This window comes from Leuresthes tenuis, unplaced genomic scaffold, assembly GCF_036924035.1.
Source record: "Leuresthes tenuis unplaced genomic scaffold, fLeuTen1.0.hap1 SCAF_22, whole genome shotgun sequence".
Lineage (NCBI taxonomy): Eukaryota > Metazoa > Chordata > Actinopteri > Atheriniformes > Atherinopsidae > Leuresthes > Leuresthes tenuis.
In genome coordinates this window covers 1,010,523-1,038,147 of record NW_027325376.1, presented here as the reverse complement: position 1 = coordinate 1,038,147, position 27,625 = coordinate 1,010,523, and the positions used below count along the sequence as shown (strand labels likewise).

The 27,625-nt window shown below is 48.5% G+C and overlaps 2 protein-coding genes across 3 annotated transcripts; both read left to right on the top strand.

Annotated features, from left to right (window-relative positions):
• The first annotated feature begins 2,656 nt into the window (after positions 1-2,656).
• ift46 (intraflagellar transport 46 homolog (Chlamydomonas)) lies at positions 2,657-6,463 on the top strand. The gene is made up of 5 exons (XM_072376700.1): positions 2,657-2,835; positions 3,765-4,054; positions 5,161-5,254; positions 5,576-5,707; positions 5,782-6,463. The coding sequence occupies exons 1-5, from the start codon at positions 2,707-2,709 to the stop codon at positions 6,133-6,135; spliced, it is 999 nt and encodes a 332-aa protein (XP_072232801.1). The 5' UTR covers positions 2,657-2,706; the 3' UTR covers positions 6,136-6,463.
• Positions 6,464-8,320: 1,857 nt separating this feature from the next.
• Positions 8,321-25,726, top strand: LOC140281482 (RPA-related protein RADX). Of its 2 annotated transcripts, none has more exons than XM_072375915.1 (19): positions 8,321-8,434; positions 9,135-9,240; positions 9,335-9,524; positions 9,596-9,717; positions 9,807-9,938; positions 10,040-10,206; positions 11,843-11,999; positions 15,530-15,638; positions 15,776-15,867; positions 15,948-16,073; positions 16,155-16,259; positions 16,355-16,528; positions 17,411-17,535; positions 18,567-18,772; positions 18,839-18,889; positions 18,965-19,008; positions 19,112-19,366; positions 22,295-22,429; positions 24,663-25,726. In XM_072375915.1, the coding sequence occupies exons 1-19, from the start codon at positions 8,372-8,374 to the stop codon at positions 24,785-24,787; spliced, it is 2,484 nt and encodes an 827-aa protein (XP_072232016.1). In that variant the 5' UTR covers positions 8,321-8,371; the 3' UTR covers positions 24,788-25,726. The 2 variants fall into 2 exon arrangements, with proteins under 2 accessions (XP_072232016.1, XP_072232015.1); XM_072375914.1 differs by having other exon boundaries at positions 9,804-9,938; positions 24,663-25,724.
• The last annotated feature ends 1,899 nt before the right edge of the window (positions 25,727-27,625 follow it).

Sequence of the window (27,625 nt, the reverse complement as noted above, 5' to 3'; positions counted from 1 at the left end):
TAGTTCACAAGTGAACAGATTTAATACATCTGGTCACCTGAATGCCTCATACTGTGTGGGAAACAGCCAGCGTTGTTGTCTTAGTTCACAAGTGAACAGATTGAATACATCTGGTCACCTGAATGCATCATACTGTGTGGGAAACAGCCAGCGTTGTTGTCTTAGTTCATAAGTGAACAGATTGAATACATCTGGTCACCTGAATGCATCATACTGTGTGGGAAACAGCCAGCGTTGTTGTCTTAGTTCATAAGTGAACAGATTGAATACATCTGGTCACCTGAATGCATCATACTGTGTGGGAAACAGCCAGCGTTGTTGTCTCAGTTCATAATTGAACAGATTTAATACATCTGGTCACCTGAATGCATCATACTGTGTGGGAAACAGCCAGCGTTGTTGTCTTAGTTCATAAGTGAACAGATTTAATACATCTGGTCACCTGAATGCATCATACTGTGTGGGAAACAGCCAGCGTTGTTGTCTCAGTTCATAATTGAACAGATTTAATACATCTGGTCACCTGAATGCATCATACTGTGTGGGAAACAGCCAGCGTTGTTGTCTCAGTTCATAAGTGAATAATAAATAAACACATAAAGTATCATCTGTGTCTCAGCTTTCGTCTTTCCTCAGCACTGCCGCCATGTTGATTTCTACCGCCGAACTATCATGGAAATGGACACTAGATGGCGCCTCCGACGCTGCTGTCCGTTGGACCGTCAACGCGGCCGCCATCTTGGGACGGGGGAAGCCGTGTTTCTGCATCAGTCAACCGAGCCAGAGGTCTACCAACGATTAAAATCACCACAACTCACTGAGTTTTCAACCCATTTTCCAGCCGTTTGCTTTAATTTAAACTTAAGTCACATATTTATGATACAATATAGATTCGTTTTTATACATACATTAGAAACGTGATGATTTAGACAAAGATTTCAGGTATTTAAGGATAACTCAATCATGCGTCCTGTGTGGAGTTTGGACGAATCGGTTCCTGGTCGAGCTCGATGTGAAATCACTGCTATTATTCCATTTTAAGTAGTTTGGTTGATTGAAGAAGAGCCTGAACTGAAAGGCGTGTAAACGGCTTCAGAATATTAAGATCTTCGTTTAATTAACTCTTCATAGTAACTGACACTGTTTGCTCATACTTACCAGCTGAATAAAATGAGATAAGATGTATTAAACCTGTGGCGAATTAGTCTTTTACGGAATTGTTCAGTAACTTTTCCCGTCTTTGAGGCACCTTGTCTCTCACGGTAGTGATCCCACATTTAGTTCTGCAGACACAACATACATGATGGGGGACACCCTTCCGTCAAATGTTGACAGGTGACCTTTAGATGACCCGAGCAGACTTAGTGATGTGAAGGTAAGCTGTCAGTTAGGGGCACAGAGTTCTGTTTTTACACTTCATTTCAGCCATTTCTGCTGGTTCTACTGGGAGGGAGCTGCTCACAGGCATGCCCATCACTGCGATGACATCACTGCGATGACATCACTGCGATGACATCACTCTGCAGCCATTTTAACTGTTACTCACTTGCAATTTCACCTTCTTTATAGAATATTGTGCTAATTTAGAATCCAGCAAATGCTTTTCTAGTAAAATTCAACTGCTATATTTTCACACATTTCTGCATTGTTTCTCATCTTTCTGCTAAATTTTCACTGTTGGTTTTGCACTTTTCTTCTTCTTCTTCTCTTGTTGTTAAACCTTCACCTTTTACTGCTGAGACTAATGCATTTTTTTCAAACCTTTAACCAATTCTTACCTACTTTGGCATCTTCAGGTGTCTTCACTACTTCAATCTCTTTCATTCCAGCCCATTGTCTCTTTTCTCTAGTTTCTGCCTCCAGCTCCTTTAAAAATACCTTTCTGACCTTTTGAAACTCGAGTCAATCATTTTCTGCTACATTTTCAGCTTTTTTTCAGTATGGTCAGCTATCCCCATTCTGCCCATCAGCAATCTCACTGCTGTTTCACAAGAACAGCTTTTTCTAGTTTCCATCTATTATTTTATTTGATTATGTTAATATTAGACTGCCTGTATTATATTTCTGATGGAGACCTGCAAAACAAAGCATTTCGTGTATCTGAATCTGTCCAATATAACTCAACTAATCTATTACAACGACAACAATCTGCTCTTCTAAATTTAAACTATCGTGAGCGCTCATTAAAAAGCGGTTTCCGGGCTCTCTGGTGTGACTACATTACCCATGATGCTGTGCGTGCGCTGTTGCTACGATACATTCCTCGGTCGTTTAGGCCGCTGCTCTTAGAACACAAACACCATTTTAACGAAGATAAACCCGTTTATATCTGGCAAAACTGGCGTTAGGCATTAAAAAAGACTCGGACCTGTAGCTTAACGCTTTTTGTATCCAAGTACCGTGAAGTTACTGTTACTGATGGTTTAAACTATCGTTTTCGACTTTCTGTTAACAGTTGCTAGGTGGCTAATGCTAGCTCAGGTTGCTTTAGGACCGTTAGTCCAGGCTCAGATTGATTTAAACGGGTAGAAAAGCGGTCAAACGATCCCACTAACTATTATATCCCCATGAGATCTTCAGCTCCTGTCTGAAAACAACTGCTTTCGATGAGCGTTTAAACGGTCAGATAGACCGTTCAGTGGGGGCTAACGCTGCTGTCCCCGGCAGGTTAAGGTGTGTGTCCACCGGGTAATCTGCCGGTGTCCTATGGAGCGGGCTGACCGGGTAAAAGGGCCCCGACTGCTGAAGAACCAACCGTACGACGAAAGTCTGGACGTGGTGGACGGTGAGGAGGTGGCCAGCGTCTACAGCCCGACTCCCCGCGGCCTTCATCAGGTAACTTCCTGCGGTCACCTGCGCCCGGCTGCTCCGGGGCTCTGCGCCCGGCTGTGGGGCTCTACGCCCGGCTCCGGGGCTCTGCGCCCGGCTGCTCCGGGGCTCTGCGCCCGGCTGCTCCGGGGCTCTGCGCCCGGCTGCTCCGGGGCTCTGCGCCCGGCTGCTCCGGGGCTCTGCGGGGCTCTGCGCCGGTGGGTAACATCAGCAGCAGCCCCCTGCACTGGCTGGCCTGTGACTAGAACATTATGCTGGTGGTGCAAATGAAGATTTCCTCTAAAACTAGTAGTGATTACCAGCTGCTGCTTCACACTGGCATCAAACTGACTGAATGTACATCAGCTGTTCTCTGACAACAGAACAGAAGCACATATGACCTTAATTTGAGCTTAATTTCAGCTCTATTTCACCTTTATTTCAGCTCTATTTCAGCTTTATTTCAGCTCTATTTCAGCTTTATTTCACCTTTATTTCAGCTCTATTTCACCTTTATTTCAGCTCTATTTCACCTTTATTTCACCTTTATTTCAGCTCTATTTCAGCTCTATTTCACCTTTATTTCAGCTCTATTTCAGCTCTATTTCAGCTCTATTTCAGCTTTATTTCAGCTTTATTTCACCTTTATTTCACCTTTATTTCACCTTTATTTCAGCTCTATTTCACCTTTATTTCAGCTCTATTTCACCTTTATTTCAGCTCTATTTCACCTTTATTTCAGCTCTATTTCACCTTTATTTCAGCTCTATTTCAGCTCTATTTCAGCTTTATTTCAGCTCTATTTCACCTTTATTTCAGCTCTATTTCAGCTCTATTTCACCTTTATTTCAGCTCTATTTCAGCTCTATTTCAGCTTCCTGGGTTCTTTTTCATCATTGTATGAACTCACATTTCTGTGGTGGTGCTGTTTGTAAATGAAACATTTTGTCCCTCAGTCGGAGTCGAGCAGGAACAGGAGAGTTCGCAGCCTCATGTCGGCCAACAGCAGCAGCGACGAGCTGGACGAGGACCCGAAGCCTCAGAGGCCCAAAGAGCCGGTGGGGGCACAGCGGGGGGGCAGCCCCGAGGAGGAGGAGGAGGAGGAAGAGGAGGAGGAAGACTCTGAGGAGGAGGAAACAGACGATGACGAGCCCACCGAGGCTCCGGAGGGAGCGTACGACCCGGCAGACTACGCCAACCTGCCGGTCAGCACCGAGGTCAGGGAGCTGTTCCAGTACATCACCCGGTGGGTATTACATCTGACCCACATCTGACCCGACATCTGACCCACATCTGACCCACATCTGACCCACATCTGACCCACATCTGACCCGACATCTGACCCACATCTGACCCACATCTGACCCCACATCTGACCCACATCTGACCCACATCTGACCCACATCTGACCCACATCTGACCCACATCTGACCCGACATCTGACCCACATCTGACCCACATCTGACCCCACATCTGACCCACATCTGACCCACATCTGACCCACATCTGACCCACATCTGACCCACATCTGACCTGACATCTGACCCACATCTGACCCACATCTGACCCACATCTGACCCACATCTGACCCACATCTGACCCGACATCTGACCCACATCTGACCCACATCTGACCCCACATCTGACCCACATCTGACCCACATCTGACCCACATCTGACCCACATCTGACCCACATCTGACCTGACATCTGACCCACATCTGACCCGGTGGGTATTACATCTGACCCACATCTGACCCACATCTGACCCACATCTGACCCGACATCTGACCCACATCTGACCCACATCTGACCCACATCTGACCCGACATCTGACCCACATCTGACCCGACATCTGACCCACATCTGACCCGACATCTGACCCACATCTGACCCACATCTGACCCACATCTGACCCGACATCTGACCCACATCTGACCCACATCTGACCCGACATCTGACCCACATCTGACCCACATCTGACCCGACATCTGACCCACATCTGACCCACATCTGACCCACATCTGACCCACATCTGACCCACATCTGACCCACATCTGACCCACATCTGACCCGACATCTGACCCACATCTGACCCACATCTGACCCGACATCTGACCCACATCTGACCCACATCTGACCCGACATCTGACCCACATCTGACCCACATCTGACCCACATCTGACCCACATCTGACCCACATCTGACCCACATCTGACCCGACATCTGACCCACATCTGACCCACATCTGACCCGCATCTGACCCACATCTGACCCGCATCTGACCCACATCTGACCCACATCTGACCCACATCTGACCCACATCTGACCCGGTGTGTCCTCTGCCTCCTCAGCTACGTCCCTCAGGCCATGGAGCTGGAGCACCACCTGAAGCCGTTCATCCCCGACTTCATCCCAGCGGTGGGAGACATCGACGCCTTCCTCAAGGTACGAACGGAGAACAGGTCCAAACTCACAGCTGCTGCTGGTGCTGCTGGGGAACAGCTCCAGTTCAGAGTGGCTTCAACTTGTTTTCCATTTAACAACTGAATCAGAACCACCAGATGTGTACTTATAATATATAACTACACAAAGAGGAACCAGAATCCCTGCAGAGTCGGTTCCAAGGCTGCGGAAACACTGGTTCCAAACCAGAATCAGAGCCAGAACCACCTCAGCCATTAAGGCAGCCACCTCTGAACTGGTTCTGAGTCTTTTAAAGGGACAATGACGTGTTAAAATTGGCTTGTGTGTGTGTTTGGGTTTCAGGTGCCGAGAGCAGATGGGAAAACAGACAATCTGGGTCTGCTGGTTCTGGATGAGCCCAGTGTGAAGCAGTCGGACCCCACGGTGCTGTCACTGTGGCTGTCAGAGGAGACCAAGCAGCACGGAGCCTCAGAGGTACGGCAGCGTCTCTCACAGGTAACAGTAGAACACCTGCGACCCGTCTCTGACCCGGAATCTGTCCTCTGCAGCTGAAGAAGGTGACCAGCGTGGCGGGCCCTCAGGCCAACCCGCGGGCCGTGGACAGCTGGGTGGAGAGCATCAGCGCCCTGCACCGCTCCAAGCCTCCGGCCAGCGTGCAGTACGGCCGGCCCATGCCCGACATCGACAGCCTGATGCAGGAGTGGCCGGCCGAGCTGGAGGAGCAGCTGGGCCGCCTGCAGCTGCCGCCGGCCCGGCTCGGCTGCAGCCTGCCGCAGTACGTCGACATCGTCTGCGCCCTGCTGGACATCCCCGTGTACGGCAGCCGGGTCCAGGCCCTGCACCTGCTCTTCAGCCTCTACCTGGAGTTCAGAGACTCGCAGCACTTCACCCGCCGAGCGTAGAGCTGTGCATCCCCCACTGGGTCCCCCCCACTGGGCCCCCCCCACTGGATCCCCCCCACTGGATCCCCCCCACTGGGCCCCCCCCACTGGGTCCCCCCCACTGGATCCCCCCCACTGGGCCCCCCCCACTGGGTCCCCCCCACTGGGTCCCTCCACTGGGTCTCACCGAGGAGAACCTCCGGGCTGGAACGGATCGGACTGAAAGCAGCCTCCTACAGTTTAACTCCTACAGTTTAACTCTTCAGTTTAACTCTTCCGTTTAACTCCTACAGTTGAACTCTTCCGTTTAACTCCTACAGTTTAACTCCTTCAGTTTAACTCTTCAGTTTAACTATTCAGTTGAACTCCTACAGTTTATCTCTACAGTTTAACTCCTACAGTTTAACTCCTTCAGTTTAACTCTTCAGTTTAACTATTCAGTTTAACTCCTACAGTTTAACTCTTCCGTTTAACTCCTACAGTTTAACTCCTTCAGTTTAACTCCTTCAGTTTAACTCTTCAGTTTAACTATTCAGTTGAACTCCTACAGTTTAACTCTACAGTTGAACTCTTCTGTTTAACTCTTCCGTTTAACTCCTACAGTTGAACTCTTCCGTTTAACTCTTCAGTTTAACTATTCAGTTGAACTCCTACAGTTTATCTCTACAGTTTAACTCCTTCAGTTTAACTATTCAGTTTAACTCTACAGTTTAACTCTTCCGTTTAACTCACTTTGATACTGACCTTTGCTCATCCTGCTCTTGTCTTCTTTGTTATCAGACTGTGAAATAAAGTGTTTAAACACAGCAGCTGTTGTACGACTGAAAGAAAACTCCCAGCAGCCCCTGCAGTGGCGTGGTGTGACTCCTCCATGAGGCCCGCTGCTGCCGTCCTCTGCTCAAAGGCTCAGGCTGAGCTTAGATTCTCTAATGGCTGCTTCTGCTGTGGTTATTGCTGCATTATTTAACATTTTCTACTTCTAAGTTGGAAAAATTAAAGAAAATACAAACAACAGGTCAAATTCCTGATGTTTATCAACCGCAAATTCCCTGTTTTAAATGAGAAGGTAAACATAAAGTCTTTCTTAATCTGATAAGCATTAGTTTATTCACTTTAATCAGTTATTATGATTTAATATTTAACTCATTCAGTTTAGAGTTATTATGATTTAATGTTTAACTCATTCAGTTCAGAGTTATTATGATTTAATGTTTAACTCATTCAGTTCAGAGTTATTATGATTTAATGTTTAACTCATTCAGTTCAGAGTTATTATGATTTAATGTTTAACTCATTCAGTTTAGAGTTATTATGATTTAATGTTTAACTCATTCAGTTCAGAGTTATTATGATTTAATGTTTAACTCATTCAGTTTAGAGTTATTATGATTTAATGTTTAACTCATTCAGTTCAGAGTTATTATGATTTAATGTTTAACTCATTCAGTTTAGAGTTATTATGATTTAATGTTTAACTCATTCAGTTCAGAGTTATTATGATTTAATGTTTAACTCATTCAGTTCAGAGTTATTATGATTTAATGTTTAACTCATTCAGTTTAGAGTTATTATGATTTAATGTTTAACTCATTCAGTTCAGAGTTATCATTTAATGTTTAACTCATTCAGTTCAGAGTTATTATTATTTAATGTTTAACTCATTCAGTTTAGAGTTATTATTATTTAATGTTTAACTCATTCAGTTTAGAGTTATTATTATTTAATGTTTAACTCATTCAGTTTAGAGTTATTATTATTTAATGTTTAACTCATTCAGTTCAGAGTTATTATGATTTAATGTTTAACTCATTCAGTTCAGAGTTATTATGATTTAATGTTTAACTCATTCAGTTTAGAGTTATTATGATTTCATGTTTAACTCATTCAGTTCAGAGTTATTATTATTTAATGTTTAACTCATTCAGTTTAGAGTTATTATTATTTAATGTTTAACTCATTCAGTTCAGAGTTATTATTTAATGTTTAACTCATTCAGTTCAGAGTTATTATTATTTAATGTTTAACTCATTCAGTTCAGAGTTATTATTATTTAATGTTTAACTCATTCAGTTCAGAGTTATTATTATTTAATGTTTAACTCTGGTACATGTCAGACTGAAGAAGCACGTTGTTAACACAACTGTAAACTATTCTGCATCTTCATACATTATATTATAAACATTAATTAAACATCAAAACCTCGCGCCTCTGTTTCCCACAATGCACCGCGCTGTTATTGTCAGAGTTGCTTTCAAACATGGCGGCTGATGGCTGCATCTTCTCCAGAGCCCTGTCCCGGTCCAGACCCGGTCCGAATAAGGTGAGAGTACATCACATGTGGTCAGTATTATGGCCTTAATAATTCCGATCAGCGTTATTGATTATTCTGTGATTATTCTGCCGGTAAACGCTCCGGTGTGTTCCCGCCATCATCTGCTCTCTACCCAGCTGAAACCTCCACCAGACTCCATTCAAAGATCTGCCGGTTTAACGTTGCTCCTTTCCCCAGAACCAGTGCATGTCCTCCTGGGAGCAGTTTACTTTATTTTATCATTTAGAACATTAATACCGCCAGTTTGGCCTTTCCATAATAACACGATAAATGACCCAGCAGTTTTCACCCAAATTTACGATTTAAAACGAGAGACAACAGAGAAACTTTGAGCATCCAACGGATGCTTTTGAACTGCGAGAGATTCGTTAAGGGTCAGTAGCTGAATCAAACTTAAGCCGAAATGACTATAAAAACATTATTATTCCGTTGAGTTTAACTGTACGTTAGAGGTATTAAGCTTTAGCTGTTAAATTAAATTACTTTAAATTGGCAGATTTTGGAAGTAGGTTTGGAATTGGGTGCAGTGAACACGCTCACAGCGTCTTCTGATCAGTTCATCAAACAAACAGATGATTCATTAATTACATCGTGATCTGTCATGTGTTTTTTGTGAGGTAAAGTTTTTCCTTATCGTCCTGGTAAGCCTGGACGGACCTGATAGATTGATCCTGTGTTTGTCCTGCAGCCGTCCTCTCCGGTGGTCTGCAGGGAGTTCCTGTTTGTGGTGGAGCTCCGGCGGTACAGCAGGGATCAGGGGTCCTCCGTTTACTTTCCTCAGGCCGTCCTCAGTGGTGAGACGCTGAAATGCCCACAGAGCAGGACAGAATTAGGCCAGAGAAAATGGACATAAATTTGATGCTCTGACTGGTTCTGCTGGCTTTCCAGGTGACGACCTGTATGACATCACACTGACGGATGGAGACTGCCGGCTTCAGGTGACTCTGGATCCCGGTCTGAACCGGCTGGTGGAGCGGCGCATCCTGCAGCCACGGTCGGTGCTTTGTAACGCCACCTTTAGCCCCGCCCTGAGCGCTCAGCTCCCAGAACACCCGGGGGCCTGTGGAGACAGAGACAGGTGACTGAGGACAGGTGGGAGACAGGGTTGTGATGTAATCAGCAGACTGAACGTGGCTCCTCCCCCTGCAGCTACAGGCTGGTGAGCTTGGAGGTGAGAGACGAAGCTGCAGGTGACGATGAGGACGGTGGAGCCAGCAGGACGGAGGTGAACTGGGACGCTCTGCCCTGGTTTGGGTCCTCAGAGCCAGCAGGTGAGAGGACGGCGGTGACATCATCCGAACGCCGTTTGCCTGTAACGCTACGGCCCGTGAACGAGGCTGATTATTGATTGGTCCAGCAGGTCCGTCGGTCCCTCTGAGGGCCCACCGGAGCGTGTTTCTTCCTCTGTGGAACAACGTGGACTACAGCGGGGAGGCGTGGAGGTCAGCCCCGCCCCCTGATGAGGAGGTGGAGGATGAAGAGGAGGAGGAAGGTAGGCGTGGCGTTGCCAGCTGATCAGGTTCTTTGGGAATCCTACCTTCTGACCCCTGTATTTAACACGTTTACGTGTCACATGACCACGTGTGTTGGCAGGTCGGCGGCCGGCTGTGACGGTGTCCGAGCTGCGCGACTCCTTCCTGTCCGGGCGGCGAGGTGTTTGGAAGGGCGCCGTCCACCACCGGCTGATTGTACGCATCATCAACAAGTCTCACCTGGTGTATTATGGGAGGGCAGACAGGAACTGTGAGTGCCCATATAAGGTCAGTGGGCGTGGCCATGTACGGGTGCCTTTAACCGCAGAATGCTTCGCTAAAAGCTTTAAATCGGATCGATATGTGGTCGCAGCTTTGAGTCCACACACCTGCCACACCTGTACGTGTGCGTGGCGTGTGGCGAGGGGGACGTGTGACCTTCCTCAGGACGTGAAACTAACAGGAGTCAAATATATGTATATATAGATTTTTGATGCTTCGTCCCTTTTGTTGTTGTCGGCCCCCCCTCAGCTATCTTTCAACCAATCAGCATCCAGTCCACGTGTCGCAGCCTCTATGGAGCGTAGTTTGCTTTCCAGAGGAGTGCACGTGTGTCCGTCTGGAGGCTTAGAGCGCCGCACATACCTCTGTGGAGGCCTAGATTTGAGTGAAGAAGTGCTGTTTTCATGTGTGACTGCAGATAGAATCCTACAGTCTGCGTGTTCCTGTGTAAGAATGTAAACTGAGTTCTGGATAAAAGACGACACAACTCAACCTGCCCTTCAGGATGTAGAGGCCACATGCAGCGGGGGGGCCACATGTGGACAAAAAGCTCTAAAGACCGGGACTGAGTGGGACGTGAGGCTGTGGTCTGATTGGGTTTTCCAGCTAATGGACAACAGGCATCTTTCAGATGATGTTCAAACATCTGTGACTCAGTCTCAGGAACACTGAGAGCGGTTCTGTTGGTGTTAAAGGGGAACTCCGGTATGTTTAAACCTTATTTCTGGCATGAAATACGCTCATCCACCCACCGAGAACAGTTTGGTGAAAGTCGACTTCATCCACACGCCCCCCTGCAGCACAGCTCTTTCACTCCGGTAAGAACGTCCATCTTACTCAAAGTCCTCGTTCACGTCGTCAAAATCTGATAAATATCCTGCCATGTTGCACAAAACTATCAGCAGCAAACTCTGTGTGAAGTTAGCCGACTGTCACAGAGCACGGAGTGAATAAACTGTGCTGCAGGGGGGCGTGTGGATGAAGTGGTCCCAGTAGAGTGCCTGTGTAGAAATCCCTCCGTTAGCTCTCCTATAGCTGCAAGTAGCCACATAACAGAGCTATGAGCTAACAGAGCTATGAGCTAACAGCAGCTATGAGCTAACAGAGCTATGAGCTAACAGAGCTATGAGCTAACAGAGCTATGAGCTAACAGCAGCTATGAGCTAACAGAGCTATGAGCTAACAGAGCTATGAGCTAACAGCAGCTATGAGCTAACAGAGCTATGAGCTAACAGAGCTATGAGCTAACAGAGCTATGAGCTAACAGAGCTATGAGCTAACAGAGCTATAGCACACGTTCATTCATTCATTCTTCTTAAAGTGTTGGTGAAATAAAGACAGATGATGCCTTATTTAGAGGCTGCATCCTCTAAGCCCCGTTCACTCCGTTATATGGATCTCCAGTTATCTAAATATCTTCTGAAGGACGCCGACTTTCACTGTTCTCGGTGAGTAGAAGAACATATTTCATGCCAGAAATAAGGTTTAAAAACTACCGGAGTTCCCCTTTAACTCTCAGAAGAGCGAGCATTCAGTGCACATGGCCGCAGAAGAGCTGTGTTTCCTGTGCTGTGTGCTGAGGTTAATTGAACAGCTGTTCTCTGCCTCATGAGTCACTTCCTGTCTGCCTCTGTGTGTCCAGGCCGTGCTGGAGGTGAGCGACCGGACAGGAAGTGTGTGCGTGGTGCTGTGGAACAGCGTGTGTGTCACATGGTACCGCTGTCTGAGGCCCGGTGACATCATCAGCCTGAGCCACTATCGAGTCAAGCAGCACTACCAGGCTGAAGCCGAGGACATGGGTACACGCATGCACACGTGCACGCACACGTGCACGCACACACGGACACATGCACACGTGTATTCCTTCAGAATCGTTACATATAAACGGTTCTGTGTGCGGTTCCTCGGGTTCCTTCCTGTTTAATCTGTGTTTGTGGTTCTGTCTGTGGTTCTGTGTGCGGTTCCTTGGGTTCCTTCTTGTTTAATCTGTGTTGGTGGTACTGTCTGTGGTTCTGTCTGTGGTTCTGTGTACGGTTCCTTGGGTTCCCTCCTGTTTAATCTGTGTTGGTGGTTCTGTCTGTGGTTCTGTGTGCGGTTCCTTGGGTTCCTTCTTGTTTAATCTGTGTTGGTGGTACTGTCTGTGGTTCTGTCTGTGGTTCTGTGTACGGTTCCTTGGGTTCCCTCCTGTTTAATCTGTGTTGGTGGTTCTGTCTGTGGTTCTGTGTACGGTTCCTTGGGTTCCCTCCTGTTTAATCTGTGTTGGTGGTTCTGTCTGTGGTTCTGTGTGCGGTTCCTTGGGTTCCTTCTTGTTTAATCTGTGTTGGTGGTACTGTCTGTGGTTCTGTGTGGGGTTCTTTCCTGTTTAATCTGTGTTGGTGGTACTGTCTGTGGTTCTGTGTGCGGTTCCTTGGGTTCCCTCCTGTTTAATCTGTGTTTGTGGTACTGTCTGTGGTTCTGTCTGTGGTTCTGTGTGCGGTTCCTTGGGTTCCTTCCTGTTTAATCTGTGTTGGTGGTTCTGTCTGTGGTTCTGTGTGCGGTTCCTTGGGTTCCCTCCTGTTTAATCTGTGTTTGTGGTTCTGTCTATGGTTCTGTGTGCGGTTCCTTGGGTTCCTTCCTGTTTAATCTGTGTTGGTGGTTCTGTCTGTGGTTCTGTGTGCGGTTCCTTGGGTTCCCTCCTGTTTAATCTGTGTTGGTGGTTCTATCTGTGGTTCTGTGTGCGGTTCCTTGGGTTCCCTCCTGTTTAATCTGTGTTGGTGGTTCTGTCTGTGGTTCTGTGTGCGGTTCCTTGGGTTCCTTCCTGTTTAATCTGTGTTGGTGGTTCTGTCTGTGGTTCTGTGTGCGGTTCCTTGGGTTCCTTCTTGTTTAATCTGTGTTGGTGGTACTGTCTGTGGTTCTGTGTGGGGTTCTTTCCTGTTTAATCTGTGTTGGTGGTTCTGTCTGTGGTTCTCTGTGCGGTTCCTTGGGTTCCTTCCTGTTTAATCTGTGTTGGTGGTTCTGTCTGTGGTTCTGTGTGCGGTTCCTTGGGTTCCCTCCTGTTTAATCTGTGTTGGTGGTTCTGTCTGTGGTTCTGTGTGGGGTTCTTTCCTGTTTAATCTGTGTTGGTGGTTCTGTCTGGGGTTCTGTGTGCAGTTCCTTGGGTTTCCGCCTGTTTAATCTGTGTTTGTGGTACTGTCTATGGTTCTGTGTGCGGTTCCTTGGGTTCCTTCCTGTTTAATCTGTGTTGGTGGTTCTGTGTGCGGTTCCTTGGGTTCCTTCCTGTTTAATCTGTGTTGGTGGTTCTGTCTGTGGTTCTGTGTGCGGTTCCTTGGGTTCCTTCCTGTTTAATCTGTGTTGGTGGTTCTGTCTGTGGTTCTGTGTGCGGTTCCTTGGGTTCCTTCCTGTTTAATCTGTGTTGGTGGTTCTGTCTGTGGTTCTGTATGCGGTTCCTTTGGTTCCTTCCTGTTTAATCTGTGTTGGTGGTTCTGTCTGTGGTTCTGTGTGCGGTTCCTTGGGTTCCTTCCTGTTTAATCTGTGTTGGTGGTTCTGTCTGTGGTTCTGTGTGCGGTTCCTTTGGTTCCTTCCTGTTTAATCTGTGTTGGTGGTTCTGTCTGTGGTTCTGTTTGGGGTTCCCTCCTGTTTAATCTGTGTTTGTGGTACTGTCTGTGGTTCTGTCTGTGGTTCTGTGTGCGGTTCCTTGGGTTTCTTCCTGTTTAATCTGTGTTGGTGGTTCTCTGTGCGGTTCCTTGGGTTCCTTCATGTTTAATCTGTGTTTGTGGTTCTGTGTGCGGTTCCTTTGGTTCCTTCCTGTTTAATCTGTGTTGGTGGTTCTGTCTGTGCTTCTGTGTGCGGTTCCTTGGGTTCCTTCCTGTTTAATCTGTGTTGGTGTTACTGTCTGTGGTTCTGTGTGCGGTTCCTTGGGTTCCTTCCTGTTTAATCTGTGTTGGTGGTTCTGTCTGTGGTTCTCTGTGCGGTTCCTTGGGTTCCTTCCTGTTTAATCTGTGTTGGTGGTTCTGTCTGTGGTTCTGTGTGCGGTTCCTTTGGTTCCTTCCTGTTTAATCTATGTTGGTGGTTCTGTCTGTGGTTCTGTGTGCGGTTCCTTTGGTTCCTTCCTGTTTAATCTATGTTGGTGGTTCTGTCTGTGGTTCTGTGTGGGGTTCCTTTGGTTCCTTCCTGTTTAATCTATGTTGGTGGTTCTGTCTGTGGTTCTGTTTGCGGTTCCTTTGGTTCCTTCCTGTTTAATCTATGTTGGTGGTTCTGTCTGTGGTTCTGTGTGCAGTTCCTTTGGTTCCTTCCTGTTTAATCTGTGTTGGTGGTTCTGTCTGTGGTTCTGTGTGCGGTTCCTTTGGTTCCTTCCTGTTTAATCTATGTTGGTGGTTCTGTCTGTGGTTCTGTGTGGGGTTCCTTTGGTTCCTTCCTGTTTAATCTTTGTTGGTGGTTCTGTCTGTGGTTCTGTTTGCGGTTCCTTTGGTTCCTTCCTGTTTAATCTATGTTGGTGGTTCTGTCTGTGGTTCTGTCTGTGGTTCTGTGTGCGGTTCCTTTGGTTCCTTCCTGTTTAATCTATGTTGGTGGTTCTGTCTGTGGTTCTGTGTGCGGTTCCTTTGGTTCCTTCCTGTTTAATCTATGTTGGTGGTTCTGTCTGTGGTTCTGTGTGCGGTTCCTTTGGTTCCTTCCTGTTTAATCTGTGTTGGTGGTTCTGTCTGTGGTTCTGTGTGCGGTTCCTTTGGTTCCTTCCTGTTTAATCTTTGTTGGTGGTTCTGTCTGTGGTTCTGTTTGCGGTTCCTTTGGTTCCTTCCTGTTTAATCTATGTTGGTGGTTCTGTCTGTGGTTCTGTCTGTGGTTCTGTGTGCGGTTCCTTTGGTTCCTTCCTGTTTAATCTATGTTGGTGGTTCTGTCTGTGGTTCTGTGTGCGGTTCCTTTGGTTCCTTCCTGTTTAATCTATGTTGGTGGTTCTGTCTGTGGTTCTGTGTGCGGTTCCTTTGGTTCCTTCCTGTTTAATCTATGTTGGTGGTTCTGTCTGTGGTTCTGTGTGCGGTTCCTTTGGTTCCTTCCTGTTTAATCTATGTTGGTGGTTCTGTCTGTGGTTCTGTTTGCGGTTCCTTTGGTTCCTTCCTGTTTAATCTATGTTGGTGGTTCTGTCTGTGGTTCTGTCTGTGGTTCTGTGTGCGGTTCCTTTGGTTCCTTCCTGTTTAATCTATGTTGGTGGTTCTGTCTGTGGTTCTGTCTGTGGTTCTGTGTGCGGTTCCTTTGGTTCCTTCCTGTTTAATCTATGTTGGTGGTTCTGTCTGTGGTTCTGTGTGCAGTTCCTTGGGTTCCCTCCTGTTTCTGACTGTGGTTCTGTTTGTGTGTGCAGAGATCAGTGTGAACAGCAGGAATCCTGCCGGACGCGTCTCTGTGCTCCCAGAATCCTCCGTCTCACCTGAGCACCTCCCCCCGGCCCCCACCTACACCTTCTACAACAGGTAACCCCCCCCCCCCCAAACCTTCTACAACAGGTACCCCCCCCCCCCCCCCCCCTAAACCTTCTACAACAGGTACCCGCCCCCCCCCCCCCATCCCCACAGTACGTTAGACTCACACTCACACCTGTCTCCATCAGTAAGGAGCTTCTGGACCGCCCCCACAGCGCTGTGTGTGATGTCATCGGCCTGCTGACGTTCGCTGGACGGTCGGAGCGAGTCAGGGCTAAAGGTGTGTGTTACCATGGTGACACCGTGATAATAAAGCGTTTCTCCCTGTTAACACAGAAATCTGTTGTTTTGTGCTGGCAGATGGCAGAGGGGCGGAGCTTCTTGAGTACCGCTGGCTGCGATTGGAGGATGGAAGCAGCGATGAGCCCATCATGGTGAAGCTCTTTTCCACGTCTCAACCTGAAGCGCACCTGAAGCTCCACCCACGTGAGGCAGCCGCTGATAGGCTCACACCTGAGCGTGTTTGAGCTGAGCAGGTGATGATGGCGCCCGCTTCTCTGTCCGCAGTGTCCGTGCTGGTCTGTACCCGGCTGAAGCTGCTCAGAGCCGCTGATCGGACGCGTGGCTGCAGCTACCTGACCAATACCGCACACACACAGGTGTACTGCACAGGTAACATCCCAGCCTTGGATGCACATTTGATCTGCGTCTGACCCCCTGCTGTCACACCTGACCTCCGTCCTCTCCCCTCATTGGCTGACTGGCAGGACTGGGCCACCACTCCCAGATGAGCTACCGTAAGCTCCGGCAGGTGAAACACTTCCTCCGGTGGCTGAGGAGCCAAGATGACGGACAGGTGCTGAGCAGGGCTCTGATTGGAGGCTTCTTCATCTACCCGCCTCCTCCCGTCTCCTTGGAAACGTTCATGAAGGAAAGGAGAGGTCAGCTGACTTTAAGAGTGTCTGTGGCTTGGTTTTAGGGTTCCTCGGGGGGCTTCAGGGGTTCCTCAGTGGTCCCTTTGGGGTCCCTCAGGGTTCCTCAGGGGTTCCTCAGAGGTCCTCAGGGTTCCTCAGGGGTTCCTCAGAGGTCCTCAGGGGGCCCTCAGGGTTCCTCAGGGGTTCCTCAGTGGTCCCTTTGGGGTCCCTCAGGGTTCCTCAGGGGTTCCTCAGTGGTCCCTTTGGGGTCCCTCAGGGTTCCTCAGGGGTTCCTCAGAGGTCCTCAGGGTTCCTCAGGGGTTCCTCAGAGGTCCTCAGGGGGCCCTCAGGGTTCCTCAGGGGTTCCTCAGTGGTCCCTTTGGGGTCCCTCAGGGTTCCTCAGGGGTTCCTCAGTGGTCCCTTTGGGGTCCCTCAGGGTTCCTCAGGGGTTCCTCAGAGGTCCTCAGGGGGCCCTCAGGGTTCCTCAGGGGTTCCTCAGGGATTCCTCAGGGTCCCTCAGGGGTTCCTCAGGGTCCTTCAGGGATTCCTCAGGGTCCCTCAGGGGTTCCTCAGGGTCCCTCAGGGTTCCTCAGGGGTTCCTCAGGGATTCCTCAGGGTCCCTCAGGGGTTCCTCAGGGTCCTTCAGGGATTCCTCAGGGTCCCTCAGGGGTTCCTCAGGGGTTCCTCAGGGTCCTTCAGGGGTCCCTCAGGGATTCCTCAGGGTCCCTCAGGGATTCCTCAGGGTCCCTCAGGGGTTCCTCAGGGGTCCCTCAGGGGTTCCTCAGGGTCCCTCAGGGTCCCTCAGGGTTCCTCAGGGTCCCTCAGGGGTCCCTCAGGGGCCCTCAGGAGCTCAGAGGGGGCAGCATCATCCAGAAACACCCGCATGTTTATTTGTGTATTTTTCTGCAGGTGAGTTGGGTTTCCTGCGGGGGGCGGAGCTTCAGAGGGAGCTGGAGAGGCTCTGTTACCGGGAGCGACGCACCTTCTGTATCCAGGCAACAGTTACTGTGGTTACCTACAGCTGCAGAGGAGAGGTGATGCTCGACACGATTCTGACATAAGAACATGTTTACAATGAAGCTTATTTCCCTTTGGACTAACTTTATTAGTAACACTCTGTCATGTGATCAGTCAGAGTAACTCAGTCATGTGATCAGTCAGAGTAACTCTGTCATGTGATCAGTCATGTGATCAGTCAGAGTAACTCAGTCATGTGATCAGTCAGAGTAACTCAGTCATGTGATCAGTCAGAGTAACTGAGTCATGTGATCAGTCAGAGTAACTCAGTCATGTGATCAGTCAGAGTAACTCAGTCATGTGATCAGTCATGTGATCAGTCAGAGTAACTCAGTCATGTGATCAGTCATGTGATCAGTCAGAGTAACTCAGTCATGTGATCAGTCAGAGTAACTCTGTCATGTGATCAGTCATGTGATCAGTCAGAGTAACTCAGTCCTGTGATCAGTCATGTGATCAGTCAGAGTAACTCAGTCATGTGATCAGTCAGAGTAACTCAGTCCTGTGATCAGTCATGTGATCAGTCAGAGTAACTCAGTCATGTGATCAGTCATGTGATCAGTCAGAGTAACTCAGTCATGTGATCAGTCAGAGTAACTCTGTCATGTGATCAGTCATGTGATCAGTCAGAGTAACTCAGTCCTGTGATCAGTCATGTGATCAGTCAGAGTAACTCAGTCATGTGATCAGTCATGTGATCAGTCAGAGTAACTCAGTCATGTGATCAGTCAGAGTAACTCTGTCATGTGATCAGTCATGTGATCAGTCAGAGTAACTCAGTCCTGTGATCAGTCATGTGATCAGTCAGAGTAACTCTGTCATGTGATCAGTCAGAGTAACTCTGTCATGTGATCAGTCAGAGTAACTCTGTCATGTGATCAGTCATGTGATCAGTCAGAGTAACTCTGTCATGTGATCAGTCAGAGTAACTCTGTCATGTGATCAGTCAGAGTAACTCTGTCATGTGATCAGTCAGAGTAACTCAGTCATGTGATCAGTCAGAGTAACTCAGTCATGTGATCAGTCAGAGTAACTCTCTCTCTTTTAGGAGGACCGCTGTCTGTTCTGGACGGACAGATCTTCGTCTCTCTCCCCTTCCTCCTCCTCCTCCCCCCTCTCCTCCCTCCTTCCTCCCCCCTCCTCTCCACGCTCCGTCAGACAGCCTCTCTCCTCCTCCTCCTCCTTCTCTCCCACCTCCCCGTCCTCAGCCGTCAGTCCTCAGTCGACGCCTGGTCCTGCGGACGCCAGCTCACGGTGAGGCGCTGAACCCGTCCTGTAGCCGCTGTGTTTGAACCTGCGTCACAGTGTTTGTTTCTGCAGGAAGCCGAGTAAGAGGAGCAGGCTGCTGCAGGCCGACACGCCGAGGAAGAGGTGAGTTTTCAGCGGCGTGCTGGAGGCGCTCTGTGGTGCTGCCGCTGTTTGCTGAAGAGCGTTCTCTCTCTGCAGACTTCCCCGGGTCACGCTGCAGCCAGAACTCAGGAACAAGACGGGTGAGTTTCCCTCCCTGTGGTGCGAACGCATCATGTGACTACAACTCCCATCAGCCACCTGGGGGCCACATCCAGCTCCGTCTCATCCTCCTTCTGCCTGCAGTGATCCTGTTTGAAGCCTCCATGGAGTTCCTGGAAAACACCGAAGATGAAGATGAGGATGAGGATGAGGACGCCTCGTCTTTCACCACCGCACCGCCCCCCCCTACCGTCCCACCCGTTGCCATGGAAACGTTGCCAATACGTTACAACCACACACAGAGGGAGCAGCAGGCGGGCGCTGTGGTGATGGGAGGCAGGGCGACACCCGGGGGGTTTGACTCCGCCCTCGAAGACTACTACACACTCAGACTTAGAGGTACATGCACACGTGCACGCACACGTGCACACACGCACGTGCACACACACACGCACGTGCACGCACACACACACACAGTCGGTGTGTACTCCGCAGGTAAACTGAGAACTGCTGGGACGGCTAGAAAGGTGCGTTAGGTTCGTGCACCCGGAGAGGTGCGTTAGGTTCATACACCCGGAGAGGTGCGTTAGGTTCATACACCCGGAGAGGTGCGTTAGGTTCATACACCCGGAGAGGTGCGTTAGGTTCATATACCCGGAGAGGTGCGTTAGGTTCATGCACCCGGAGAGGTGCGTTAGGTTGGTTCACCCGGAGAGGTGCGTTAGGTTGGTTCACCCGGAGAGGTGCGTTAGGTTCATATACCCGGAGAGGTGCGTTAGGTTCATATACCCGGAGAGGTGCGTTAGGTTCATATACCCGGAGAGGTGCGTTAGGTTGGTTCACCCGGAGAGGTGCGTTAGGTTCATATACCCGGAGAGGTGCGTTAGGTTGGTTCACCCGGAGAGGTGCGTTAGGTTGGTTCACCCGGAGAGGTGCGTTAGGTTCATGCACCCGGAGAGGTGCGTTAGGTTCATGCACCCGGAGAGGTGCGTTAGGTTGGTTCACCTGGAGAGGTGCGTTAGGTTCATGCACCCGGAGAGGTGCGTTAGGTTCATACACCCGGAGAGGTGCGTTAGGTTCATATACCCGAAGAGGTGCGTTAGGTTCGTGCACCCGGAGAGGTGCGTTAGGTTCATACACCCGGAGAGGTGCGTTAGGTTCATACACCCGGAGAGGTGCGTTAGGTTGGTTCACCTGGAGAGGTGCGTTAGGTTCATGCACCCGGAGAGGTGCGTTAGGTTCATACACCCGGAGAGGTGCGTTAGGTTCATATACCCGAAGAGGTGCGTTAGGTTCGTGCACCCGGAGAGGTGCGTTAGGTTCGTGCACCCGGAGAGGTGCGTTAGGTTCATACACCCGGAGAGGTGCGTTAGGTTCATACACCCGGAGAGGTGCGTTAGGTTCATACACCCGGAGAGGTGCGTTAGGTTCATATACCCGGAGAGGTGCGTTAGGTTCATATACCCGGAGAGGTGCGTTAGGTTGGTTCACCCGGAGAGGTGCGTTAGGTTGGTTCACCCGGAGAGGTGCGTTAGGTTCATGCACCCGGAGAGGTGCGTTAGGTTCATACACCCGGAGAGGTGCGTTAGGTTCATATACCCGAAGAGGTGCGTTAGGTTCATATACCCGGAGAGGTGCGTTAGGTTGGTTCACCCGGAGAGGTGCGTTAGGTTCATGCACCCGGAGAGGTGCGTTAGGTTCATACACCCGGAGAGGTGCGTTAGGTTGGTTCACCCGGAGAGGTGCGTTAGGTTGGTTCACCCGGAGAGGTGCGTTAGGTTGGTTCACCCGGAGAGGTGCGTTAGGTTCATGCACCCGGAGAGGTGCGTTAGGTTCATACACCCGGAGAGGTGCGTTAGGTTCGTATACCCGAAGAGGTGCGTTAGGTTCGTGCACCCGGAGAGGTGCGTTAGGTTCGTGCACCCGGAGAGGTGCGTTAGGTTCATACACCCGGAGAGGTGCGTTAGGTTCATATACCCGGAGAGGTGCGTTAGGTTCATACACCCGGAGAGGTGCGTTAGGTTCATATACCCGGAGAGGTGCGTTAGGTTCATATACCCGGAGAGGTGCGTTAGGTTCATATACCCGGAGAGGTGCGTTAGGTTGGTTCACCCGGAGAGGTGCGTTAGGTTCATGCACCCGGAGAGGTGCGTTAGGTTCATACACCCGGAGAGGTGCGTTAGGTTCATATACCCGAAGAGGTGCGTTAGGTTCGTGCACCCGGAGAGGTGCGTTAGGTTCGTGCACCCGGAGAGGTGCGTTAGGTTCGTGCACCCGGAGAGGTGCGTTAGGTTCATATACCCGGAGAGGTGCGTTAGGTTGGTTCACCCGGAGAGGTGCGTTAGGTTCATGCACCCGGAGAGGTGCGTTAGGTTCATACACCCGGAGAGGTGCGTTAGGTTCATATACCCGAAGAGGTGCGTTAGGTTCGTGCACCCGGAGAGGTGCGTTAGGTTCGTGCACCCGGAGAGGTGCGTTAGGTTCATACACCCGGAGAGGTGCGTTAGGTTCATATACCCGGAGAGGTGCGTTAGGTTCATATACCCGGAGAGGTGCGTTAGGTTCATACACCCGGAGAGGTGCGTTAGGTTCATATACCCGGAGAGGTGCGTTAGGTTGGTTCACCCGGAGAGGTGCGTTAGGTTGGTTCACCCGGAGAGGTACGTTAGGTTCATACACCCGGAGAGGTGAGTTAGGTTGGTTCACCCGGAGAGGTGCGTTAGGTTCATACACCCGGAGAGGTGCGTTAGGTTCATACACCCGGAGAGGTGCGTTAGGTTGGTTCACCCGGAGAGGTGCGTTAGGTTCGTTCACCCGGAGAGGTGCGTTAGGTTCTTACACTCGGAGAGGTGCTTTAGGTTGGTTCACCCGGAGAGGTGCGTTAGGTTCTTACACCCGGAGAGGTGCGTTAGGTTGGTTCACCCGGAGAGGTGCGTTAGGTTGGTTCACCCGGAGAGGTGCGTTAGGTTGGTTCACCCGGAGAGGTGCGTTAGGTTGGTGCGCCCGGAGAGGTGCGTTAGGTTCATATACCCGGAGAGGTGCGTTAGGTTGGTTCACCCGGAGAGGTGCGTTAGGTTCATACACCCGGAGAGGTGCGTTAGGTTCATATACCCGGAGAGGTGCGTTAGGTTGGTTCACCCGGAGAGGTGCGTTAGGTTGGTTCACCCAGAGAGGTGCGTTAGGTTGGTTCACCCAGAGAGGTGCGTTAGGTTCGTACACCCAGCCTCTGCTGGATGCAAACAGAAGAGAAAAACATACTCAGTTCTGGGTAGAAATGAATGTCATGAAGTTGCTTTTTGAAATGACACCAGAGGGACTCTTTTTCAGCTCTGTCAGATGGAGTGCTGGTTGATGCCGTCTTCCTCCCTCACTCCTCCCCTTCCTGTGATGCTCATTCCAACACCTGGACCTCCATCTTATCACACGGAGCCTTCTCCTCACACACACCTCCACCTTCACCAGGTCAGTACCTGCTCACACACCTGTCGCCCTACTTCTGAAGGACCTTCCTCACACCTAACCTGAACCTGGGAAACCTGGGCTTCAACAGGACTTTGGTGACTGGTCAGTTTCTGTCTGAACGTTGCTAGCAAACAATGCTTTCTCATCAGCAGTGATGGACCAAGCCGGAGATGTGCACAGCGTAACTCGTAGTAATGCATGTGAACCGTTAATTACTGCGTTTAAACATTTTGGATATATTAACCTCATTAAACAGTTGCACCTGGAGACCTCCATCTTTATCAGAAACATGCCGATAATGTAACGTTAGCACAGTGAGAGTGAGGAGAGGACCGGTGCTGTGTTGGAAACACACCTTAAACACAGCTGCAGGTTGTCTGAGTTACAGAACGGAACCGTTCAGCTAGAAAGCTTCAGCTAACAAAGTAATGTGGGAACAATAACGTTCATCTTTCAGAAAGGAACAGCAGTAACTCCTTAGAAGTTGGTCTACGCCATCTTCATTAGCTAAGCTGTTAGCGTTAGCTTCAGCTAACAAAGTAATGTGGGAACAATAATGTTCATCTTTCAGAAAGGAACAGCAGTAACTCCTTAGAAGTTGGTGTACGTCATCTTCATTAGCTAAGCTGTTAGCGTTAGCTTCAGCTAACAAAGTAATGTGGGAACAATAATGTTCATCTTTCAGAAAGGAACAGCAGTAACTCCTTAGAAGTTGGTGTACGCCATCTTCATTAGCTAAGCTGTTAGCGTTAGCTTCAGCTAACAAAGTAATGTGGGAACAATAATGTTCATCTTTCAGAAAGGAACAGCAGTAACTCCTTAGAAGTTGGTGTACGTCATCTTTATTAGCTAAGCTGTTAGCGTTAGCTTCAGCTAACAAAGTAATGTGGGAACAATAATGTTCATCTTTCAGAAAGGAACAGCAGTAACTCCTTAGAAGTTGGTGTACGTCATCTTTATTAGCTAAGCTGTTAGCGTTAGCTGCTGCTAAAGGAAGAAATAAATCAGTAAATAAACCATGAGGAGTTATTTCATTAGCTAAGCTGTTAGCGTTAGCTGCTGCTAAAGGAAGAAATAAATCAGTAAATAAACCATGAGGAGTTATTTCATTAGCTAAGCTGTTAGCGTTAGCTGCTGCTAAAGGAAGAAATAAATCAGTAAATAAACCATGAGGAGTTATTTCATTAGCTAAGCTGTTAGCTGCTGCTAAAGGAAGAAATAAATCAGTAAATAAACCATGAGGAGTTATTTCATTAGCTAAGCTGTTAGCGTTAGCTGCTGCTAAAGGAGGAAATAAATCAGTAAATAAACCATGAGGAGTTATTTCATTAGCTAAGCTGTTAGCGTTAGCTGCTGCTAAAGGAAGAAATAAATCAGTAAATAAACCATGAGGAGTTATTTCATTAGCTAAGCTGTTAGCGTTAGCTGCTGCTAAAGGAAGAAATAAATCAGTAAATAAACCATGAGGAGTTATTTCATTAGCTAAGCTGTTAGCGTTAGCTGCTGCTAAAGGAAGAAATAAATCGGTAAATAAACCACGAGGAGTTATTTCATTAGCTAAGCTGTTAGCATTAGCTGCTGCTAAAGGAAGAAATAAATCAGTAAATAAACCATGAGGAGTTATTTCATTAGCTAAGCTGTTAGCGTTAGCTGCTGCTAAAGGAAGAAATAAATCAGTAAATAAACCATGAGGAGTTATTTCATTAGCTAAGCTGTTAGCGTTAGCTGCTGCTAAAGGAGGAAATAAATCAGTAAATAAACCATGAGGAGTTATTTCTCAGATGCTTCCATTTCCCTGCTCTGAAGTTCAGGCTCTGAGAGCTGGAACTGATCCTCTTTGTGGCTCAGTTCCTTCAGTCCAGCGTTGAACTGGACCAAGTTGTTAAAACCGTGGGATGAAAAGTGTTTGCTGCACATTCACAGTCTTTAGCTAACTCTGCTGGAACATTAGCCTCAGATATAGTTTATCCACTGGGCTCTTATATCCTCTGAGGCTGCTGCTGGATGGAAGATGCATGCTCCTCAGTGCAGCTGACAGCAGAACATTTCCACCAGAAGCTGGCTTCATCCGTCCAGCAGGGTGGAGGTGAGTGGGCGGGGCTTAGCGGAGGAGGCGGAGCAGGAGCAGGAAGAAGGGATTTTACAGAATATGTAACTTACTCTGGTCCTTACAAAAATATCAAGCCCCTCTCAAACCCATGATGATGATGATTTGACTCTTTCTCTCTCTCAGTTGACCTGATCGCCACGGCAGCCCAGCTGACCAATCAGAGGCTGGTGTGTGTCCTGGAGGCGTGTCACCTGGGCGGAGCCACAACTGAGCTGGTCCTGAGTCGAGCGTTCCACCTGAGCGACTGACGCCTGGCGGGAGTTTTTATATTTATTTAAACGGATGCACCTTATTTAGTTTGTGTGTCTTTTACCCTGCGATTGAACTGCAGGATTTTAACTTTTTAAACCTTTTTATTCCACATAAATGTGAGAAACTGTATTAACTGTTGAGATAAATTCATAGTTTACTGTGAATATTCAAAGTATAAAGTAGCAGGGAGTCAGAACCAGGGAGGCAGTGTGTTTGAGATGGATAAATATATAAATATATATATATATATATATATATTTATGTTTATATTTGTGTTAACGCAGCAGAGAAACTCTCTGTGGAGAGAAGCCTCTGAGTTCATCCTTCTGGTCTCATTCTGAGGTCTGAAGTCACCAGAATTGGACTTTTAATTGGACTTCGTGACTTTTAATCTTCTTTTAGTGCCAGAAGACAGAAACGTTTTGCCACTCTGAATGTTTCAGACCCTCTCACAGCTTCTCGCTCTTCTTCTGTTGTTTTAATTCTGCTCTGACTTCCTGCAGCTCCCAGAAACCGTCTGTTTGTGCCTGGCTTCGGTCTCTCAGTTTTAACGAGTCTCTGATGTTCTGAACCTTTCAGACACTGAACCCCGATGTGAATAAATCAGAATTTTCTCTAAATGTGTAAAGTTCTGCTGCTTTTTAACAGTTAACCAAACATAAATCTGTCTTTTCAGTTTTAAATCACACGAATAACAACTTCACAGGATTCCCAGTGAAGCTGAGGAGTTTAAAACCTTTTAAAGTAATTACCAAACATGGGAAAAGCATGTCAAATGTTCCCTGATAATAACCAGTTGGAAGTGTTCCACACTTTATTAAATCGGGTTCGTTTCCATCATTAAAGCAGAGATAAGGGCAGGTCTGAGGAGCCTGTTTCTGCAGAATGAACAGAAATTAGAAACAGGACGAGTCGTTTATCCATTCTGAAACATAAAGCTTTGTGCTAAATATGTGTAATGATGAGGACTCTGGGCGGGGCTCAGGCTGTTTAATGGCAGCTTTGTGCTAAATATGTGTAATGATGAGGACTCTGGGCGGGGCTCAGGCTGTTTAATGGCAGCTTTGTGCTAAATATGTGTAATGATGAGGACTCTGGGCGGGGCTCAGGCTGTTTAATGGCGGCTTTGTGCTAAATATGTGTAATGATGAGGACTCTGGGCGGGGCTCAGGCTGTTTAATGGCGGCTTTGTGCTAAATATGGTCGTAATGATGAGGACTCTGGGCGGGGCTCAGGCTGTTTAATGGCAGCTTTGTGCTAAATATGTGTAATGATGAGGACTCTGGGCGGGGCTCAGGCTGTTTAATGGCAGCTTTGTGCTAAATATGTGTAATGATGAGGACTCTGGGCGGGGCTCAGGCTGTTTAATGGCAGCTTTGTGCTAAATATGGTCGTAATGATGAGGACTCTGGGCGGGGCTCAGGCTGTTTAATGGCGGCTTTGTGCTAAATATGTGTAATGATGAGGACTCTGGGCGGGGCTCAGGCTGTTTAATGGCAGCTTTGTGCTAAATATGGTCGTAATGATGAGGACTCTGGGCGGGGCTCAGGCTGTTTAATGGCGGCTTTGTGCTAAATATGTGTAATGATGAGGACTCTGGGCGGGGCTCAGGCTGTTTAATGGCAGCTTTGTGCTAAATATGGTCGTAATGATGAGGACTCTGGGCGGGGCTCAGGCTGTTTAATGGCGGCTTTGTGCTAAATATGTGTAATGATGAGGACTCTGGGCGGGGCTCAGGCTGTTTAATGGCGGCTTTGTGCTAAATATGGTCGTAATGATGAGGACTCTGGGCGGGGCTCAGGCTGTTTAATGGCGGCTTTGTGCTAAATATGTGTAATGATGAGGACTCTGGGCGGGGCTCAGGCTGTTTAATGGCAGCTTTGTGCTAAATATGGTCGTAATGATGAGGACTCTGGGCGGGGCTCAGGCTGTTTAATGGCGGCTTTGTGCTAAATATGTGTAATGATGAGGACTCTGGGCGGGGCTCAGGCTGTTTAATGGCGGCTTTGTGCTAAATATGTGTAATGATGAGGACTCTGGGCGGGGCTCAGGCTGTTTAATGGCGGCTTTGTGCTAAATATGTGTAATGATGAGGACTCTGGGCGGGGCTCAGGCTGTTTAATGGCGGCTTTGTGCTAAATATGTGTAATGATGAGGACTCTGGGCGGGGCTCAGGCTGTTTAATGGCAGCTTTGTGCTAAATATGTGTAATGATGAGGACTCTGGGCGGGGCTCAGGCTGTTTAATGGCGGCTTTGTGCTAAATATGTGTAATGATGAGGACTCTGGGCGGGGCTCAGGCTGTTTAATGGCAGCTTTGTGCTAAATATGGTCGTAATGATGAGGACTCTGGGCGGGGCTCAGGCTGTTTAATGGCGGCTTTGTGCTAAATATGTGTAATGATGAGGACTCTGGGTGGGGCTCAGGCTGTTTAATGGCAGCTTTGTGCTAAATATGGTCGTAATGATGAGGACTCTGGGCGGGGCTCAGGCTGTTTAATGGCGGCTTTGTGCTAAATATGTGTAATGATGAGGACTCTGGGCGGGGCTCAGGCTGTTTAATGGCGGCTTTGTGCTAAATATGTGTAATGATGAGGACTCTGGGCGGGGCTCAGGCTGTTTAATGGCGGCTTTGTGCTAAATATGGTCGTAATGATGAGGACTCTGGGCGGGGCTCAGGCTGTTTAATGGCAGCTTTGTGCTAAATATGGTCGTAATGATGAGGACTCTGGGCGGGGCTCAGGCTGTTTAATGGCAGCTTTGTGCTAAATATGTGTAATGATGAGGACTCTGGGCGGGGCTCAGGCTGTTTAATGGCAGCTTTGTGCTAAATATG